Genomic DNA, 22,485 nt, shown 5'->3' with positions numbered 1-22,485 from the left:
GGAATTGTGGGTCAGTGAGGCCGACATTGAACCTCGGTCTGCACAATCCAGGTTTGTGCCTTGGGCCTAATGCTTATCAGCATAATTATGAGTAAACCATTTATTTGCTTTTGTCAACACTCTTTTCATAATTTCAGACTCAGGGGGCTATTTACAGAAAGGAAAGCAAATTATATTTTATGAAAGAAGTCGGTGGCTAAGTGCTCATTATCTTTTGATTGATTGGTGTTTGCCATAGGTCACTGGAATCTTGGTGCATACGATTACCCACTACTTTCCTTCAGGTTTTTTGCCCCCTGTGAAACACATTTACAGTGCAAATTCTTTTGCAGTAATGGGAGTAGTACTGGGTATACTGTAGTTGCCCATGAATGGTTTGTGCAGAGAAAGGCATTGGCTTACCTCCCAAATGGCACCCACATCTTTTTAAAAGCCTGATCCAGCCGTGGCTGGTTGTGGCTCACGGACTGAGTGCTACTCTGCAAACCAAATGGTAGCCAGTTTGATTCCCGGTCAGGGCACATGCTTGGGTTGCTGGCCAGACCCCCAGTCAGGGACGTGCGAGAGGCAATTGATCCATGTGTCTCTCTCACACGTTGATGTTTCCCTCCCTCCCTTCCCCTCTCTCTAAAAGTAAATAAATAAACACTTAAAAACAAAAGCCTTATTGAAAGAAATTTCAGGATTCTGTCTCCCAAGTCCCACACCTGGCAGCACACAGGACGGGCTGACCCCAGCTTCTCCCCACAACTTCTCACCGAATCCTTAGCGTTCTCCCACACACAATAGGCCGCTTAATCCTGAAGTCCTTTTGTCTGTCACTCACTCGGTATCATTTCCCTGCAGACACCCCTCCTGTCACTTCCACACCAGCTGAGGGAAGGATCCCTCTGCCACCAGGAGCTTTGCTAACCCAAGCCAGTGTGCCCACACCCTTTCCCGGAGGAGGATTAGCCCATCTCCCAGTGCCTGGCCCAGGCGGCTGCCGCTCTGGGGGAGCTGAGGTGAGGAACAAGTCCACAGGAACGACGCAGACCGTGGGACTTCCTTTACCTTGGGATCGGCTACTGGCAGTTGCCATCTGAGCAGTAAAAAGAAAATCCATTTTTCACTGCTTTGTGCTCTAACATCTAGCTGGATCGGAGCGCTGAAAGTGAAACACAAGGCACTTCGCCCTGTTGTTCCTACTCCGGGACAATGCTATTCAAATCTGCAGACCGTCTAGTGCCAACTTTTCAGTGCTGGCATGCCAACGCTGGCAAGGGTCCGCGAGAGGAAGGGGAGGTGGGGGAGGAGCAGGCAGATGCTGGAGCCAACCTGCAGACCACTGCATTCCCGCCCTCAGCAGGAGCTGGAGGGAGGGCTCTTTGTTTAGCTTAGGAAATGCCTTTCCCTCCCCTCGCTAAAGCAAGCTGGCAGGACCAGAGAAAGAAGTGGTGCCCCAAGGAAGAAAAGACCAGACTCTACAGGGTTGGCAGCAGCTGGCAGGGGTACAGAGGCTTTAAGGCAGGTAGGGATTACCTCTGAAAGCATGAAGGAGGCGGTGAAAATAGGCACATCCTCAGGCAAAGGAACCCCAAGGCAGGTGCCCCAGCTGCACCTCAGGTCTGTCCAGCGTGAGCACCAACCATGCAGAGAGCCTCCACGGCACGATGGCCGGTGAGAGCATCGCCCACACCTTGGGTCCGGCTCCTCTGGGGGACATCTCCTGCCTGCCTGTGACCTACCACAAGTGCTCCGCCTGTGCACAGCCCCCTGGAATGACCTCGGCACTGCTCTCTTCCACCACCCACGGCCAGCCGTTCCTGGCACCCTCAGCCCATTTTGCATATCCACAATTGATTCTGCAAGCCCTTGGGACACTGAGAGAGCCAAGATGGAGGACCAGGCTCCAGGATCTGAGCACGCACAGGGTCATGAAATGCTGGTCTCACTTCCACAGGTGGCTTAGGAGGGCGGGGTGGGTCAGTGGTGGTCAGCTAGGAGGTAAGGAAAAGAGATCAAGCCCCTCTTCGAGCAACCTAGATCTTTGTACTTGTATTAAGAGCACAGTTGATTGAATGACAAGTACAATCCTTAGTAGACAGAATGCTGTGGCAGCACTTGTCAACTTTCTTTTAAAATATTCCGGCTCTGGCCAGTGTGGCTTGGTTGGTTGGAGGGTCATCCCATACACTGCAAGGCTGTGGGTTCTATTCCCAGTCAGGGCACATACCTAGGTTGTGGGCTTGGGCCCAGGACAGGGTACATGCAAGAGGCAGCCCCTTGACGCTTCTCACATGGCTATCTCCTCCCTCCCTCCCTCCCTTCCCCTCCTTCTAAAATCAATGATCATGTCCTTCGGTGAGGATTTAAAAAAATTTTCTAGAAATCCAATGAATGAACTTGACTGAGTCAGGTATGAAAGTACATTGACATTAGCCACTAACCTACATCTGTACAGGCAATGCGCTCTCACCAACGCGTTTCAGGGCTAGGAAATTTTGTGCCGGTGTGCTCGATTTGAACGTGGGGAAGCGAGTAGACGCAGGGACAGAACTTTGTTCTGTGCTGGTGGAAAAGAGCCAACAGACGCAGGCCACAACCACAGGCAAAAGGTTAGAGAAACTTGTTATTAAATTTAATTTTCTTTAAATACATACCGTCTCCCACCCTCACCCACTTAGGGGAGGAACGGAAACGCCCACCCCCTCCAGTCCCCATATAAATCCCGAGATGGTGGGAACGAAGTATAAAAATACTATTTACAAAGGGGAAGAAGGTGTCTCTTGCCAACTTGACTTGAAGACACCCTCATCCCCAGGCCCCTTTTGTTCCTTTAGAAAAAGCCCCTGGAAATCCATTTGAGTGTAGAAGACGTCCTTCCTCTGCAGGGGGTGCCCAGACCCCAACAGGGAATAGGAAGCTCTGAGATTGAGGGAGAGAGTGAATAGATAGCACCTCAAATCCTAGCAGGGGGAGGGGATTGGCCCTCCATTACCCTGTAGCCAGAAGGCTGGCCAGCCAGCCTGTTTCCATAGGTCCCACGTAAACACCGACTTTTTATATGTCCCTGCTCTTCCTAATTTCCTACAGAGCCTCCCTTAATTCCACTGGAGGCCCTTGTTTGCTTGATCTTTTCTTCCTTCTTTTCCTTTTAACCGTCCTACGCAAAGAGTGGGGAGGAGGGGAAGACAGAGACCACCTCGTCCCTTCTTCTAGGACTTTGTGGGTCACACAGCCTCTATCTCTGTGTGCTCCCACATTCTTGGCCAGACAGGGGTGGATTTCTTTCCCCAGAGCAGGGACAAGGCAGGTAAATCATTCAGTACCAGGATACACTGGTCGTGACGGGTGATGCTTTCGGTACTTGAGTAGCAGGGAAGTAGACCTCAGGAGGCAGGAATGCGGGGCAAATCTGCTGGTCTCCCTGCTGGTGGGAGACCAGCCCTGTACTTCAGAGAAGCATGACCATGACCACCCAACAGTCTTGTTCATTGAAGCTACGCAGAGGGACCAGGCACCCATGAGGCAAGAGGTCTTCTCCAGGCCTTGACACAGAGGCAGCACTCACACCAGTTCATCCAATAGGATCCCGATGCTCTGCGTGGCCTCTGAGGGACCAGCGATGGGCTTGTTACACATAGGGCAGACACAGCGCACTTCCAGCCACTTCACCAGACACCTGTGGGCAAAAGAAGACCTGAGATATCCCAGCCTGCTCTGGTGGGCATTCATTCATAGATCCCAGCTGCTTCTCAGAGCAAGACCCAATGCCCCCATCTAACTCCTCCAGCTTGCTACTGTCCTGATAGGGTGTAGGACATCACTGACAAGGGGTGGATGGGAGGGGGGAGGATTGCAGGTTCTAGAAATTGCTTTCTGCTTATTGCTTTTAAAAGCCACCTCTGGACACACGTGTGCACTGTGGACACTTACTTCCGATGAAAAGCATGCTGGCACGGGAGCACACCTAACTCATCCTTCCCCTTGAAGTCTTCCAGACAAACGGCACAGGTCTGCTGTGAAGGGAAAGGGGGACGCATGAGAGGAGAAAGGGCCAGAGCCCCCACCACCCACTCTGAACACTTATCATCTTGACCCCATCCAAGAAAGCTAAGTTCTAGCAGTTTCCTTATCATCTGGAAACACGTTAGTCACATTTTATTAAAATATGACAGTATGATAGATAGCCATTAACCACATGTGACTATTTAAGTTTTTAATTTATTTATTTTAAATCTCCTGATTTAAAAGAAAATCTTATTTATTTTTAGAGACAGAGGAAGGGAGGGAGAGAGAAACAATCTGTTGCCTCTCGTGCACCCCCAGCTGGGAACTGGCCCACTACCTAGGCATATGCCCTGAATGGGAACTGAACCAGTGATCGTTTGGCTCCCAGGCCGGCACTCAATACACTGAGCCACACCAGCCAGGGCTTAAATTAATTATAATAAGATGAAATTTAAAATTTCATTCCTCAGTTGTACTGGCCACATTTCAAATGTGCAGTGGCCACAGAATGGCTAGCGGCTCCCACACTGGGCAGAGTAGACATGGAATATTTCTATAATCACAGAAGTTTCCTTTGGGCAGTGCTATCCCAAAAGAAAGGTTTTTCATTGGTTCTAGCCTAGTACATTTGGCAGGGGGACGTGTGCCAATAACTGGAAGTGAGGATGAGGGTACGGTGTTCGTGGTCAGGTACATTGTTTCTTAAGTCTGGTTGTATGTCCCTATATATCAACACCCTCAGTCTCAACCGAGTCACTCTTCCAGAGGAAGGCTTGGGAACTTGCTGTGATGTAGTAACACCTACCAAGTACAGAAATGAAATGCAGCCATTTCTAGGTAGTCTTGTGTACGGATCTATGATCCTGCCTGCTTCAGACAACCACAAACACACCATGCAGGAGAGTGTCTGTGGTCACGGAAGGAAGCCTAAGCAATGCATCAGGTAATCTTAAAGGCACAGGCGGGAAAAACTAGAAATGGCCTATTCCTAAAGAGACAGTGTTGAGAGGAACCCAAGGAACCGGTGGGGGGTGAAATGCTGGTGGGGGACAGAGAACCACAGGAACCCACATCCCAGTCAGACCCCTAGTCTGCTAGGACAGAGTGTGTATGTACAAGGGCAAAAAAAGGACCTTCTTTCCTTTAGTGAAAAACTGAGACATACCCACATGCTGTCCCAGGACACTCACCCCATATAATTGTAACTTCTTGGCATCACCTTTAAGCACCACCTGGGAAGAAAAGAGGAGGCATGGTGTCAGAAGAAACCAACCACAGGGGCCAGGTGGTACCAACCAACGAAGGCAGGCTCCAGCTCTGCACAGGATCACCTCCCTCTCCCTCCCTTCCTCTCATAAAGGGGAGGGGCTCTGGGCACTAGCGGGCCAACCAGACTCAAGGTCAATGAAAGGAGTTATCCCCAGAGAGGGCCAGAGGGGAAGCTGAGGGGGATTCTAGACCCGGGCAGCCTAAGCTTCTTCTCCTTTCCTGTCTCTAGCAGGACAAGTAGGATGTCTTGGGGAAAGATGTGGCGCTTTACCTCCTTATATCCATATCGTTCACTCTGTGCCTGGTTCCGCAGTTTGCTGGAAAAATGAAGGGGGGAGAAGTGATCACTATGCTTTGCACAAACAAAGTCATTCAAAGCAGGAAAGGTGGGTTGGCTGCCTGGCACTCTTCTGGGGGTGGAAAGGGGTGTTCCCCAAGGGGGTAGTTCATCCTATAAAGGCCTAGGGTATGGCCCGGACCTATGCAGGTCACCCAGAGTCCATGAAGGACTCAGGCACGACAGCTGCAAAATTTACTGCCAGGTCCTGCAGACTGGGGGACTGTCTGGCAGACATCCTGACTAAGCCCTTCACTCTCGCTGCCAATTCCCAGGGGGTAAATTCCTATAGGCTCCCAAAGCATATAGATCAACAACTGCTTGCTGAATGTTAGATACTCTTAAAAGGGCTTTTTCCATTAAGCCCTTTTAAGAATACAGGGTAAATAAGTCTCTGACCCGGAGAACACGAGTATTCTGGAACCAAAGCACACTCTTCCCTCCCAGTGCCAAGAAAACACAGGGGAGCCCTTCTTTGTGTTCTCCTTTTCGTCTCTAGCTGGTGGCCTGCGTGCAGCCCAACTCGCAATAGCCAAAGCCTGGCCTGCTTTAACTAAAGGCAACAACAGCACAGTCACTACGGAGGACTTGCTACGCGTCGATCCATGAACTAACAGGTTCATAGATGTGCTCGGAGACTTCAAACAACTTTAGGAGACACTGTCTTTTCTACAAATGAGGAAATAATGAAGTCCAGAGACGTTCACTGACTTGCCCAAACTTCAGAGGTAGTTGGCAACAGCATCTAGGTTTGAACCAAAGTCTCCCTGGTCACACAGCCTGAGTTCTTTTAATACAAAACGGGGGCCTGTTTCACCAACTGGGTGAACACACCCTAGTCGGGGGGCCTGGCCAGGCCGCACGTGCCTGGGGTCTCGTAGGAACTCCAGTCCGAGTGACTCCTGCCATGGGGTGGCGGCCTAGGGCAGAACAAGATGCCCCCTTTCTCATTCCTCTTTGGAGGGTTTCTGGTCAGTGGAGGGTTGGGCTGAAGGCCTAACCAGGGCTCCCACTGCCCCGTGTTTTACTTTGAGCTTTCATATACTCACACACATCACTGTCCTCACTGCCAAGCGAGAGGGGCAGGAAGGATACACCCAAAACTTACGTGAACTATCGCCTCACTGACATTGAGTTAAGCTGGGGACAGAAAAAGTGCTCAGGCAGTGCTTATAGCCACCTTCTGAGGGAGACATGTCACTCTTACCGGGTATGAGCAGAGTAAACAAGGAAGCAGTGAGGAGCACACTTCCTATCTCGGAGAACGAGGGGACGCCGCATGTCCTGTGACCCTCAACTACAACACGGCTGTTATGCAGTGTGTGCAGAGCTGTACTGCAGGACGCCTGGGGTGCCCTCCCTCCCCACCCTCCTCCCTTCTGTCTGCTCTCTCCTCTGAATGGCCTTATCCAAGGAAACTCTGGAAGCCTGACTCTCAGAGCCTAGGATGCTCATCAGAACACTGGAGGGCTTAAGAGCTGCACCTTCTCTCTGCATGTAGATTGATGAGGCTGCACCTTCTCCCTGGATGTAGACTGATGGACCGACCAGGAAGTTGCAGACTGTGATGATATCAGGCCAGAAAGGTTGCAAGGGAAGCAAAGCAAAAAAACAAAGACCATGGGCCATCCCAGCAGGGAATACAGTGCCAACAACTTTGGACAGGTGGCCTCCTCAGCTGTTGGGTGAGGAAAGCCACTAAAAATACCCTGATCTCAGTGACACCGTTTCTAGCCACGGCCTGTGGGCTCTTCCATTGCGTCTTTCCCCTTTTGGAACAAACAATGCAGCCAGGTCCTGAAAATAATTGTTCCTTTCCTGCCCATTTGTACTTCACTGGCCCCTCCATCCTGTGCAGGGCAGAAGCCAGCCCTTTGGGGCTGCGGGGGAGAATGAGCGAGGGGGAGCTGGGAGTGGAGGCTGGCCTTGGCCAATGAGCTCACCAGGTTGGGAGCGGGGGGCACGGGCCTATTTTGGCTAAGGAGGAAACCGAGAAGCGGGGAGAGGAAGTGGCTTCTGTGCTTGTGTGTCTTTCTATATATAGACACCCGCAGGCTGCCACACACCAGTGAGCCTCTGGAACCATGAAACTGCAGGGTCAACTGGCTCCAGGCAGGCTGCAGAGCAGACAGTGCGGGGGTGAAGGGGCCGATTGCTGCAGAAGGGACAGGTGACTGCTTTTCCCTGCAGTGGGAAAAGCTTTTGGTTTCAACGTGGTTTTGATGCTCTGTTCTTTCAGTCCAGCCAAACAAAGAGTAATCACCAAACCCAGCCCCCCAGCCTGTCCTCCTGCAGGAACCCAATCTCTAGCTGTAAGGCGGTGGCCACAGACGCCACAGCTGCCTCTCCACTTCCCATTCGAGGTGTAAGAACCAGACATATAGAAGCCAACATATGGAATCTGAAAGACTGTAGTTAATTGCCACCAGTCTAGCCCATCTCTATATATTCCTCTATAGAGGAATACAGAGGAACAGTTCTTGGACAAGTTCTTAACTGCCTGAGCACGAACCCTCTCACTTATGAAGTGGGCTAATACCTAAACTGGAAATATGTTCTGCAGACTAAGTGAGCTAAATATTTTACCAAATGTCACCCATGATGCCTGACGCACAGATGGCACCTGATGGCAGAATTAGGAAATGAAACCTCGTCACCCACGTACTGGCCCAGAGTAATTTTCTAGGATTTCTTCACATGGCCATGTCTGCAGCTCAGTGTGTGTGAAGGCACCAGATAGAGTTGGCTCTACCAACTCCTCTAAACACTGCACACCAATCTTTGGTATTTCAAATGGCTCCCTCTTCAGTCTCCAGGAACCGCATAAATTACTTGATATGAGGATATGCAGGTGGATGGATAGTCAAGAAGACAAAAGAATTCGAGGAACAGAACTTGGGCTTGGGCAAGGGGAGGTAGCGGGGAAATCACCAGAAACCTACACTCACACCTAATTAGATGCAAATGTCAGACTCAACGGTGCAGGAGGCGAAAATAAGTCTTTACAGAAGCCAGCGGCTTAAGTGGCAAGCTCTAGATCTAGGGACTTTTTAGAGTTCTGAGAAAGAAGAGGTGGGGGCCAGGGTGGCACCGGGGCCCGAGGGCACTTCCTCTTCTTAGAGGGAGCTCGTCCAGCCTTCAGAATAGGAACCGGTGCTCTCGAGCACCCTTCAGGTGAGCCAACCCCTAGGAAATCTAGGGGGGACCAGAGCCCCCGTCCTCCATCTCAACTTCACCTCCTTAAATGATCTGATCAGATACCAGCCTAGACCCCAGCTGATGTCTACTCAGGCACCTGCTAATACGGGCATGGGGGTTCGGGTGGGGGAGAGGGTTTGGTTACCACCTGGCTCTAAGGACCACTAATTATGTTCTGCTGGTCAGCGGTGCTCCACACTCCCCAATACACAGTGAAGAATTGTTAATCCCCAAAGTGTGCTCCGGTCAGGAACGCTACTCTCATTTCCAGTGTACATTCTGGTTCTGCCCCAGATGTTTTGGTGGGAAATAGCCACCGGTTGCCATGTCTTATCACCAGGAGAAGAAACAGTTCCTGGGGATGTTCCAGTCCTTCTGTGGGTCCCTGTGCAGCAAGTGAGGTCTGTAAGTTTTTTTCACTCGCAAAAATAAGAGCTTCCAAGGCAGAATAAACAAGCAGCTCTCCAGACATCAGCCTGCTAATATTAGCATCTGATGGGATGACAACGGGATTTCCCAGGGGCCCCAGAGGTACACGCCAGTGGAGTAACGCAGGCCTACTCATCCCCAGCCACCCAGAGGGTGACAGCGGGGAATAGAGAGACAGATGTGACTTGGTCAGACAGCAATTCCAGGCAACCTTCGCACAAGTGGCCACCAGGCAGGATGCAGCCCAACCCATGGTGACCTTATATGCTCTGGGAGCACAACTTGATAGGGTGATGTAAATAGAAACACCAGGCCTCAGGGGCCCAGTAAAGGACCGGCTAAGCCCTGCCTTCAAAGCAGGGGCACCAGCGGGGGGCTGGTGACTGTCGTGGGAGCGTCACCCCGCCCACCCTACCGCTGGCCTCCTCCCCCCTGCTCCCCCTTCCAGGGAGCCAGTCAGCCAGAGGGCCACCTACCTGATGAAATAACAGCAGAAGATGAGGCTGAGCATGAAGACAAAGATGCCTGTGCCAAAGATGACCATGTAGATGTTGAGAGGCAGGTCTTGAAAACTAATGGGTGGCATTGAGCAGGACTTGTTAGTACTAACCAGTCCCAAGCCGCAGAAACACCCTGCAGGAGAAATGGGAAGAAAAATAATATTAAAGTTGGAAATGTAATACCAGTACACTGTATCGGCAAGGGGGGGCGGTGATCTGGCAGGCTCTGGACTCTAAATCTCTAATTCAGGCACTTAAGTTTATATCCTAGCTCTAATACCTACTAGCTATGTGATTGTGGGTAAATCAACCAATCTGTGAAATGGACTACTGCATATAGAACTAAAAACAGCATCCCCATGTAGGAAATCAAGGCTCCAGCAACAAGCAGAATATGGAAATACTTCCATCAGGTAGAGCCCACAAGGTGCAATAGCAAAATGAAGAACCTGAGCCCTGGCTGGTGTGGCTCGGTTGGTTGGGTGTCTTCCAGAAAAGTGAGGAGCCACCGGTTTAATTCCTGGGCGAAGCACATGCCTGGGCTGTGAACTGGTTCCTGGTTGCAGCAAGTGGGAGAGGAAACCAATTGATGTTTCTCTCACATATGGATGCTTCTTTCTCCCTCCCTTCCTTCCCCTTTCTCAAAAAAAGAAATAAATACAATCTTACAAAAAGAAAGAAGAACCTGTGTATCTGGGTTCCAACTCCATCCCTCCCTGGCCATGTGACCTTTACAAAGTTACTTCTCTAAGCTTATATGAAAACAAGGAAAATACAGAGAGGACTAAAAATGTATTAAGAAACATGTTTTGTAAATTGCAAAGTGGAACTGCAAAGGTCATTTGTCATTATTAAGCCACCTGCTCCAGGACATAAGCTGCAATGGGACCAGAATAGAAATTACCCATTTCAAGGCCAGCGTTCTAGAAAGTGGGGGGTGGAGAGCTACAGTTTAATTCTACTGGCCACCATCCCCCTTCCTACTCAAAGCCTCACCGTGCGGTCTCGCAATAGTGATGATATTCCTAGGAGCTTATGTGCAAAGCTGAATATCAGGCCCGCCCCAGAAGAAATGAATCAGAATCTACACGCTAACAAGGTCCTCAACGATTCTCATGCACTTGGCGTGGGAAGCACTGGCTAGCCACTAGGTGCTTGCCTCTTCCTCACATGACTTTAGGGGTAAATCCTGATTGGTTCACCCATCAGGCAGGGTCTGGTATTGAGGTAGGTGTGTGACAGGGTTCTGGCCATTGAAACAAAGAGAGTATTTGCTGGAAAAGGAAACCTTTTTCTCTTTATTTTGTCATGCCTGCTCAAAACACCTGTAGTGGTGGCAGCCAAGCTGTGGCCAAAAAGAGAGCAGTTCATTGTGAAGCCTGTGGGGAGGGAACAGGGAAAGCGGAAAGATTATATCAGTGAGTTGCTAGATGAACGAGTCCTGGAGCCACTATCTTGGGACGACTGGTTCTGATAGTGAGTAAATTTTCTGTAATGTTTAACCATAAGAAAAAAAAAAGATGGGATGTAAGCAATAAGCTGATCGTTTATTACTGCTTGAAGGGAAAAGTACCAGTGATACAAAAGGTAAGCATAAAAAATTCTTATGTTTCAGAAAGTGGTGAGACAAGAAGACTGGAATTTACCATATACCCGCTACATCCTGAGCACATTCCGTGATACCGGTTTAATCTTAAAGACTCACTCATTAAATTGTCTGTAGTCCAACAGTTAACAGGCCCTGCTCCAAAGGCCTCCATACTCAAGCCTCCAACATGGGCTTTCAAGACTTTTCTGACATCTTGGTGAGAAGCCAGAACCCATTAAAATATGCTTCAAAATTCTACATTATAATTACCTGTCCTACCACAACTCAGCGGAAGTCTGGCTTGAAAGACGAAGTCATCTTTGATGTTGTACTTCTCATAACTCTTCATCCCCTAGTGACCATAAAATGAGCCTCCCTCCAAACCTCTTTTGTGGCCAGTTCTATTGCCAAGTCCCTATTCCCAATAGATTTTTAGGCCCAATTCTATTCCAAGTCCCTATTCCAGGCACCCAATTGATGTCTAGGCCCTCCTCCAATGCAGCCCACACATGTCCGTCAATCCTCCTACCCGGTTTCTAGCATGTATTTCCCAGACTCATGACTGGCTTCATGTCTTCAACATGTATGCACCGGGGCGCCTCTCAACCTCCCCAGCCGATGTCCGCCAGCACCATCCCATGGAGGCCAGTCTCCTCCTTACCTCGTGCCCAGCTTTGTCCGAATGACTCCATATCTTTGCTCGTTCACCTCTCCCTGCCCAAAACCCCCTTCCCTCCTGCTGTGCACCAAGCCTGGTCTTTGTGATATTCCAGTGACCCCTCTCTTCCCACAATCCCATGCGCTCACAGCTCTATTGCATCTTCTGGCTCTTGCATAATCAGTGATTGTCTTCCATTGCCCTGTTGTTCCTCACATCAACTTAGCTCAAACATATATTAAGCACTGATTATATGACAAGTACCATGATAGACCCTGAAGATAAAAATCAAAGAAGAATGACTAGATGGTCTCACCTTCTAGGGAAGAAGACAGATACAGAAGCTTTCACCATGCAAACTGAGGCACCACAATAGAGGTAAAACTATAATCCTAAAATTGGAGATGAGAGTTCTAACAACCTGAATGCTCCTAGGTCTGAGGACAGCGATTTGGATATTCTCCAGTGCCTAGTCTAGTGTTTGGCTTGTTCTCAATAACTAGTTAACAGATAAATGGGCCCAATTTTCTCAAAACCTGGTACCCTTGGCAAAAGCTCACACTCCAAAGGAAGTAGACTGATGTGTGGGAAAATTGCCCAGAAAGTGCCCTCAGCTAATGGATGACCAGTCAATCAACAAGTATTGTTGAGGGCCTGATTTATGCATTGACCTACACAGTGTGGGGAAACAAAAAGTAAAAGAATTCTTGTCCTGAAAGAGGTTTTGATTAAGCTGAAAACAATTAAATAATTAGCTACGAAAGGTTGCTATGCCCTGAAGGAAGCCCTTGCTTCTAGGCTGCAGCAGGGATTAGAAAGTCTCCGACACCCCTCCGCCACCCACTCAAACACTGGCTCTCTGAGGCCCAAAGGAAATCCAGTTCTCATAAATGCATCATGGTGGACTCGGTCCACCCTGGAAAAGGGCCTGGACTTCCCTCCCAGGAAACTGGGTCCTGGATGCCAGCAGAGCCTTCCTCCCCACCAGGAGCACCTCCACAGCCCCCACCAGCAACACTTGATGCTGTAAGACGCTCTAACCCCCATCTGCCTTGGTGCTCCATGCATTTTTGTATGGGGTGGATGGATCCTGGTATCTTTTGGGTCCCAAAGAAACTCATTTGGTTTCCTATTTTTGGAAGCTGCAGAGGGGTGACAGACGCTACTGTAGATGGAGTGTGTATGCACTCTGTAGGCACTTGGGCCTAAGCGGTCTTCCCATCAGTTTACCTTGACCATCTCATCTTTTCTGATTATCCAGGATAGTCACTGAGCTTAGGACTCTGTGATAGAGGCACAGGTGAGAAGAGCTTCAGAGCCAAAGAGATGGTCTGTTTGCTCGTATGACAATGAAAAAGAAATGAAAAATATGACGGCGGGGAAGTTTTTCCTCTAAAAATTAGGACAGAATACCAACCCCAGGGAAGAGGGGCTCCAGATATTTTTCACAAAAGGGTGAGGAGAGGGACTGCTTCCTCACTGGAGTCAAAGAACACAATCTCTCAGCCACTTTCGAGAAGTGAATGGATAAAGCAACTCCTCCTCTGGTCTAAAATTCTCCTATGAAGGAGGGCTGCCCGAGAAAGGCCAGTGTGACTGACAACCCGGGGGCTCTTCTCCTTAAGTCCCTGTGTCATTGCCCCAGCTGACCTATGAAAGCTGTGACGTCAGAACGTTTCTTCTGCATCTGCGGGGCCGGGAGTGGGAATGACGTCAGGAGGAGGGCTGGCCAAGACAGACCAGTGAATCTGGGAAATGCCTCTCCTTCCCAGCCAACGGGAATCTTTCCCAGACGCTGGGATGCACTGTGCCGCCTCACCCCCACCTTCCGCCCCCTCTCCCTCTATGCCATCTTGGTTCACTTTCAGGAAATTACATACTACCAGCAAGAGGAAGAGGGGGGTGGGAGGGACTCGTACACATGCTGTCCAAACCTTGCCTTAAAACCTCTTGAAATAATTAATCCAAGGTCTGGCAGGAGTCCGCTCTGAAGAATGAAGTTATCCTAACTAACCGGCTCCCCGCCCTCAGAGATAAGACTAGCTGTTCCCTAACTCCTACTCTACGGAGAGCGGGAGCTCTGCGGTCAGCACCCGAGGGCCATTGGAGAGGGTTAGTACCCAAGGTTTGGAACTGACAGCCCAGAGGCCCTCAGTTCAGTTGGTCGGGTGAGGAATCAGTCCCCAGCCCAACCTGTTATCACCTGAACCGCAAAAAAGCCTCAGGTGAGATAAATTTAGCATTACCCAAACGGGAGGGGGAAGGGGTGGTGACCGGGGCGGGAGGAGTGGTTGGGTCTGGAGGTGCGGCTGCACCTCGGAGGCCGGGGACCCAGTGTCTCAGTGCGGCCTTGGGACCAGCGAGCACGGCTCCTTCCAAGCTAGCCGGCACCCAAGAGTAGCCGAGCGCCGAGATATCTGCGGGGCTTTGTCAATTCAAGAAGCCCACGCTCTCGAATCCGGCGTCTTCCGTAGGCACAAAGCGCCATAGCAGCCGGTGCGGAGCCAACAAAGACACAGGGGAGGCCACCTCTGGGCCCGTCCCGCACGCTACATTGTATGCATATTTAAAATAGCCTGCAAAGTTTCAGGCCGGGAACTTGAGCTCCCTCTAGGAGCTCCCAGCCCGAGCGCGGATTTAATTCTCCTCGGATAACCACAACAAAGAACAGAGTTAGAAGCGCACAAAGACCGGGGAAGGGGTAGAGGAGCGAAGCCTCCGCACAAAGGCCGCGAACCCCTCGGCTCCCACGCCCCGCTGCCCGCCGCACGTTCAGAGAATCTTCCCGGCCCTCGAGTTAAACCCGGATTTTTTTTTTTTTTTCAAATCCCGCGCTGTGCAGAAGAGTTTGGCTCCAAGACGCCTTCTCGCCCGCCCCGTTTCCAGAGAAACTTAGCGAGAGGGAGAGGGAGAGAGAGAAGGAGAGAGAGAGAGCGCCTCTGCCTGATCTTGAGTCTCGCGCCCCCCTCCTCGTCCCCGGCGAGCCCAGTGCCCTCCCGCCCCGGAGACTCACCGTTACACCACTGGAATGGGTGCATCAATGAACCCGCTGCTGGCTTCCTAGGGCGAACGAACGCAGGCGGCGGGAGAGGCAGGCAGGTGGGCGCACCGGCTCGCGGGTCCGCAGGAGGGGCCGGCGCACTCCGCGGCAGCCGCTGCTCTCGAGCGGTGGAACTCGCTTGGAGGCGAGGGGCTTCGGCGAAGCCGGTCTTGGAGCAAGAAAGAGGAGAAAGCAAACAGCAAGTCCCCCGGATCGAAGCACCACCGAGGAAATGCAGGAAGAGCCCCGAGGTTGGGGGAGATCTGGGGCGCCGCAGAGCGGGCTGGGGAAACTCAGGCGGCAGCTTCTCGGCCTGCAGGGGAGGGAAAAGCCTCAGCCCGAGACGGCTCGGGTCGCAAAGCACAAGAAGGCAGCCGACCCTCCGAAACTGACACAGGTCGTGCACACCCCCTCCCTTAAATACTTCCTGGCAACTCCGCCCCCAGCCCGTCACCGCCTCTGACCAATAGGAGTCTTTCTCTTGGCCCTGGTATTATCTGCAGGCCCGCCCCCACCCCTTCCAGGGCGGAGCGTCTTTCCAAGGTGGGGCGCCCACCCTTTCACCTTCCGAGTCCTGGGAAAACTTTAGTCTTAAGGAGGAGCTCGTCCTACCCTGAGGTGGCCCAAGGCGGAGGAAGCAACCTCCTCCGCCAGGGATCTAGAAGAAGCCGAACAATTAGTGCCACATTGTTTTCCGCCTCCAGATCTAGCTTGGTTTCTGCAGCACTTTGAGAAAACAGTGCTGGGGAGTGGTTACATTTCTGCTCCGTGGGCAAGGATTCCGTCGCGAGTAGTCGCTAGCACGTTCTTTTGTTCACTGTAAAAGTGAGGAACTGAAGCGAGAAGGTAAAGAGGAGTTAACAAAAGTGAGATCTGGAAAGAACTTTAGTTGCCATCTCATTTTTTTTGGCCAGACCCTCATTTTGCCAAGGAAATAAGGCTGGAAAATTAAGCTTAATATTGTCCAGGTAAGAAAAGTTCAAACCTGCAGAGAATTTTTATTAGTTTATTTGAGGCAAAACTAAGGACAGTTGCCAGGAAGCAAGAGCTAAAACGCTCAGAGAATAAGTTTTTGCAGTTTCTTTTGTGCATTTGAAATTAAGCACGGGACGGGAGGAAGATTATCTGGAGGTGGGGGAAAGCAAGGTGGGGATTACATTTCAGGATTACGAACTCTCCGGACGGTACTTATGGTTTAGAAGGAGGAAGGAGCCTGGAAGAGGTATTTCAAATTCCAAAATGCACAGAAACAATGGGCATGGCTTGCTTAAAGCAAAGATAAACCATTTACTAAAAAGTTACATGCCTGGGGCTTGACTACCCACCAGACGTGTTCAGCTAGGAATTTAGGATTTATCACAGCATCCAGTTTTTCATCCACGGGGCAGATGTGTGAGGGCTCCACATCCTAAGAAGCAAGATCAAACCCAGGAATCGACGTTGGCAATACTTTTAGGGCAAGATCTTCAGCATCTAGCACTGTGAAGGTGTTGAATTCATAGTAATTGAATAAAAGACCAAATCTCTTAATTCCCTGTCCAATATGCTCTCTTTCACCTGGTGTTGCAGCATTTCCTTCTTAAAAAAAAAAAAAATCGTGGCTGGTGTGGCTCAGGGGTTGAGCATAGGCCTGCAAACCAAAGGGCTGCCAGTTAGATTCCCAGTCAGGGCACATGCCCGGGTTGTGGGCCAAGTCCTCAGCTGGGGGTGTGCAAGAGGCAACCACACATTGATGTTTCTACTTCTCTTTCTTCCTCCCTTCCCCACTCTCTAAACGTAAATAAATAAAATGTTTTTTAAGATAATAAAAAATCAAAATATTTATTGCTTATTAGTTGTCCCAATTTTCCCCATTTGCCGCCCTGTGTAGCCCACCCCACCATCCCACAGTCAGTCCCTGCACCACTGTCCATGACCCTGGAGCACAATCTATACCTTCTTTGACTAATCCCTCCTTCCACCTTTTTACAACCAGTTCCTACCTGCAGCATTTCCTTTTTTTGGGGGGGGTCTTTTTCTGTCTTTCATTTATTCAAAAGGTATTTACATTTGCTTTGTGCCCACACTGTTGTATCAGAAACCCACAAGGTCAACAAGGTTTCTACTTTCATGGGAGTTACTGGGGAGTGTGCAGAGACAGTAAAGGAGCAAGCAAACAAAGAAGAATGACTTAACCTAATCTTCCTATCCAACTTAATCTGTTAGCGAAGGTGATACATACTTTGCCTATTTCTTGGGAATTTGTGACACTCAAATAAGATCTGCATATCAGTGTTTTGTCAGATAAATGCAAGATGCTTTAAGGTATCAAATAACTTGGCCAAGATGACATAGCTGTCTGCAACAAATGTTTAGCACTTAATCACGGAATTGTTTTAACAATTGTTGTTCTTTATGAACTAGTGTGGAAGGGTATCTGTTGGGAATCGCTATGCCTGGTTTCAGGAGTTGTAACCGCCCCCTGTGGCTAAGACTGAGTGAGCGACCTCCGGAATGCAAGCCACTTAGGAGACAAAGTTTGCCTCTGGCAGCACACGCTGCTTCTGCTTCATCCCCCTGCCCCCAATGCATGGTCAGATAGTCAATGATGGGTAACACCCCTCAGAGGAGGGGCAACCTAAGACAGACATGATCACTTGGGAGGCCATCGTGGAAGGATTTGGGGGGGCTGCAACAAAGAGGGAGTGAGGGACCCTCACCCCCTGGCTATTCTGACGTAGCCTAAGTCCCCTTGTCCTCTGGGAGGAGCTCTTCCTGGCTCTAATCCACTTAAGCCTGAAAACCTGTGATGGGGGAGGCAGTGCAGCCCCTTGCCGGCTAGAGCGGGATCCGGGGTGATCAGGCATAAGAAAGAATTCACAAAGTCCTGTAAGCCTGCTTTGCTAAGAGTGCTTTCATTCATATGATAAGGGTCCAAGCAGGAAATGAGTATGTTTCCCAAAGTTCCTGCAACCCCCTTACCTGACAGACACTGACTCAGATTAAGCCCTCAGATTTCTTTGAAATGTTATCTACTGTTTGATCCCTGCCGCCTGTATTCCTGTGTATTACAACCCAGTAAAAGCCATTGACGAAGGGGCTCCTGGCGCTTCTCCTCTGAGAGACTGGCCACCTCTCCTCCCCAAGCAGATCATGTCTTGGTAGTGTTACTTTCATCCGTGGAGGATGGGGGGACTTGCTGGCAAAGTGACCACAGGTATCATGAACACATCTACCTCAGTTCACCCCTGAAATGGACAGTCGTGAAGGCTTTCTAAGCGGCCTCTCTGACTCTATGTCTTAGGCTTGGAGGCACACAAGAATCAGTTACATGAGAGATGTTACATATGCAGGCTCCCAGGCCTGGAGCTCAGAGATTTTGATTCAGTAAAATGTTCGTACAGTTAGGCTGAGAAAAATAATGCTTCGATCTTACTCTCAAATGCATTCTCTCTGCTGGCCCTAGAGTTACCTTTCTAAAATGTAAATCTAATCATTTATTCCTCGGTGTAATCCCTTTTACTGGTCCCTGGTGTTTACAGGATAAAGTCAGCCTCTAGAGTCTGGCATTTAAATCGTTGTAGTCTGGGTCTGCCTATTTCCTGTCTCCAAATGCACTCCCCATTCCCACACACTTTTCATCAGCTGTGAAGCCTTTGTCGTTGCTCCTTGAACACAGTACATTCTTTCTTGACTAATTTTGGACAAGGGATGGCTTATGTTTGGAATGCCCTTTTTCTTCCTGTGCCTGACATTTCCTAAGATTTGGCTAAAAATTCATCTCTTTTGTGGCCTACCAGCCTCATTTTTTCCCTGTCTGCCTCGCTTTCAACACTTTGCATGTACAACAAACATAGTATGTTATAGGATTTTCAGGATAATCATGTCATTTCCTGAATTTGATTCCTTCATGAGCCTTCCTTATAACAGATTTTTCCAGTGCACGAATCATTTTCGTAGTGGTTTCAGTGTCTGGTTCAATGTATATTTTGGGAATGCTTGTGTGTGTGTGCAGGCGTGAGTATAGATTGCTGTGTTCTAGGCACAGTGTAGAGGATTAAAAAACATAATTGTGCCCTGGCTGGTGTAGCTCAGTGGATTGAGCACGGCCTGTGAACCAGAGGATCGTGGTTCGATTTCCAGTCGGGGCATATGCCTGGGTTGCAGGCCAGTTCCCAGCAGGGGACTCACGAGAGACAACCATACATTGATATTTCTCTCCTTTTCTCCTTCCCTTACCTTCTAAAGATAAATAAATAAAATCTTAAAAAAAACCCCATAATTGTTACTTACCCAATCTTTTTTTTATATTCACTGGCTCAGAGGAAAGGTGTCTATGTAGGTGAGTAATTGCACTAAACAGTCCTGCTAGGTGTCCCCTGGTGGGAGAGCCTTTGAAGGGAAATTGACCTGAAGCGAGGAATGCACGCCCCCCCCAGCCCCCGCTGGACTAAAGAGATGGGGAGGGGAAGGTAGGAACAGGGGGAGTTCTCACGGAGACCGAGGTGGTCACGCAGGACAGTGAATATCTCGGGTGGCACCTGCATGAGTCTGGCCATGAGAATGTTCTGCAACTCATGAAAATGGCATGGAAGCTGACATTTTCAGCTTCCAGTGAGGTCCCCCGAGGCATTTAAGGACTCTAGTTTTGAACACCGGATGCATACCTTTCCAATCTCCCACTCTCACCACTCCTGGCTGTTGTGGTCAAGAGGCGGTGCTCACCTGAAGCCTAGCCTGGGAGAGGCAGGTCGAAGGCAGGACTTTGATCTTGGCATTTTGGAAAAGGTTGGTTTGGTCCCAGCATTTTCCTAGACGGAAGAGCCCTATCAAAAGAGCCCAGACCAGTGTGGCTCGGGAGGGCGTCACCCCAGCAAAACAGCAGGCTGTCTGGTCCGTTCCCGGTCAGGGCACGTGCCTGGGTGGCAGGTTCGGTCCTGCTCGATCCATGTTTCTCTCTCACATCGATGTGTCGCCCCCTCTCTTTCTCCCTCCCTGCCTCTCTCTCTAAAAATAAATAAATAAAACTTCTTAAAAAGTTGATTTCTCTGTTCATGTCAATACAATTTTGACAACTTGCCCCACCCCTGCAACCAGGGGTTGCTTCCTAAACCTAGTTTCTTGTGAATAGGGAAGACAGATCTGGTTATTTTATGGGGAACAAACAGAGACAGTAAAGAAGATGATGATGTATAGATTCAAGGACACGCAGATCACCCGAAGGACCACTACGCTGCTGAATCTTCCATGGAAGAGGGAAAGGTGATACTTGTAAAAAAAACTTCTAGGTCAGGGCTTCTCTTCTTTTCCACTCTCCCCCCCCAGGAACATCCTCTTGCACAGCCCCTGAGCCGCCTCATCTGAAGGCCTGGTGAGTGCTAGAGAGACGCTTCGGGGAGAGAGCTGACTGTGAAGGAGCGTGGGACAGGACAACATAATGCCACCACTTCAGAAACCCTTGACGCGGGTTCTCTCTTCCATGGCCTCCAAATCCAGCCCCAAAACACAGAAGAGCACGCTGACCACCGTCATTTGTAAATCGTGATAAGTAAATGCAAATAAACATGTTACACTCCCAAATGAGACGAATGATCACAACATTTCCCTACGCTTTCATATTTCTTAAGAAAACAGTTTTTATGAGAGGAACACCCAATTCTTTGAAGGGGTTTAGGGTTGTTTATTGTGTATTTGAGCCAAGGAGGCCATTCACTCATTTCATTCTTAAAAGACGTGGTCTTCCTGTGTGCAGACACCTTGGAGATCTCAGTACCAGGATGCTTTGAGGGGCTGACACAACTCTGGGTTAAGGGTATTCATAATCTACCCAGCAGTGCCCACAGATCCTGGTCTGTGGTTCTGCAAGAAAGTGAAGTAGCTATTTCCCCACCCCCTTTCCCAGCTCCCAACCCACGTGAAAAGTCCCACAGAAGAAACACGCCTTGGTGTGATGGAGGAGGCCCCTTTCCCCTCTGCAGAGCCCGAGTCAGTTCTGGAGTGATGCCCGAGGTTTTCCCCAAGTCTCTGAAGCATCCTTGATATTCTTCCAACAGACCAGCAGGAAAACCTGAAAACACAGGGATGGGGCCAGTCTGACTTCCCAGGAATTCCGTACAGACCTGGACGTCTTTGGATTTCTGGAATGAAGTCAGCACGCTAGCCTGGAGCTAAGCCATCTCACCTGTGAGAGTGGAGATTCAAGAATACAGCAGAAGGGCCCTGGCCAGTGTGGCTCAGTTGGGCCCTTTGTGGGACAAAGCAAAAGGTCGCCAGTTCGATTCCCTCAGGGCACACACCTAGGTTGCAGGTAGGTCCCCCATTCGGGTGTGTGAGAGGCAACCAATCAATGTTTCTCTCACACATCAATGTTTGTCTCCCTCTTTCTCCCTCCCTTCCCCTTTCTCTAAGAATAACTAAATAAGATCTTTAAAAAATAAAAGGATAAAGGGGAGGAGGGACGTACACTCTTTCCCTGCCGCCAGTGCGGTGACTGAGAATACAGCCTCTGGATCCGGCACCGGATTGACTGTGCGAAACCCCAGTCCCTTCTCCTGGGAATCAGAACCGTAGCTTCTACCGAACAGGGTCATGTGATGGTCAAAAGGTTTGAAAACGTTCAGTGTGTGCCCGGCAGAGGAAGAGCGCCCCACAGACCTTCATCATTATTCTCATCATCAGACTGCAGAGTGACGCTTCGCGGCTCGCAGGCAGCACTGAACAGGGAGCCAGTACACCCAGTTCAAGTAGGCTTCAGGCCGCAGTGCCGCGGTGGGTTTGAAAACATGCCCAGAAAGGCTCCGATCCTCCCTTTGGGAACCGGAGCCCAGTTTGCATTCCCTTGAGGTTGGGCTGGATGTGTGAAATCTTCAACTCGCAGAATGAGGGACCGGTGACAGTGCTTGACTTTGGAGACTTAGGCCATAAAAATGTCCGGCACTCACCTCCCTTCTTGGCCACTGTCTCTCCCTCCAGTCACTCGCTCTGGGGGAGCCAGCAGCCTTGTCACCAAGACACCTATGGGGGAAAGCCCCATGCTGAGGGGGGGACATCTCTGACAGCAGCCACGTGAGTGAACTTGGAAGTGGATATTCCAGCTTAACTTGAGCCTCCAGTGACCGCAGGCCCTGCCAACGCCCGGACTGCAACCTCTTGAGAGATGCTGACCCGGAACCGCACAGTCGAGCCGCTCCTGAATCCCCGAGCCCCAGAAATGCCGAGACAACCCACGTTTGTTGGTTTAAGCCACTGCATCTTGGGGGCATTTGCTGTTTAGCGATGAATGACACAGCCACTGTAACAGAGACCTAAAGCACCGAAACTCAGGCAATCCGGTTTAGGTCCATGTCCTGAGGATTCCAAAGAAAGGACGGGGTTCCGCTGGACGAAGGCGTCAGAGACCTGGCTTCTTTCCTCTTGCCGCTTGGCCCAGAGCTCCGACGTGTTCCTAGTCTACACAGCAGACGCCGGGTTACCCCGTCACATGCCTTATGTTCC

General features: G+C 50.1%; 1 protein-coding gene across 1 annotated transcript; it reads right to left on the bottom strand.

The window, feature by feature from the left end:
- Window positions 1-2,592: 2,592 nt before the first annotated feature.
- RNF122 (ring finger protein 122) lies at window positions 2,593-15,109 on the bottom strand. Its single transcript, XM_037166944.2, has 6 exons — window positions 14,986-15,109; window positions 9,703-9,859; window positions 5,534-5,579; window positions 5,184-5,225; window positions 3,919-4,001; window positions 2,593-3,664 (listed from the first exon to the last, which is right to left on the bottom strand). Exons 1-6 carry the CDS (start codon window positions 15,008-15,010, stop codon window positions 3,550-3,552), a joined length of 468 nt encoding a protein of 155 aa, XP_037022839.1. The 5' UTR covers window positions 15,011-15,109; the 3' UTR covers window positions 2,593-3,549.
- Window positions 15,110-22,485: the final 7,376 nt, after the last annotated feature.

Source organism: Artibeus jamaicensis, unplaced genomic scaffold (genome assembly GCF_021234435.1).
Source record: "Artibeus jamaicensis isolate MK-2021 breed Jamaican fruit bat unplaced genomic scaffold, CSHL_Jam_final scaffold_833, whole genome shotgun sequence".
Classification (NCBI taxonomy): Eukaryota; Metazoa; Chordata; class Mammalia; order Chiroptera; family Phyllostomidae; genus Artibeus; species Artibeus jamaicensis.
This window is presented reverse-complemented; position numbering and strand designations above follow the sequence as displayed.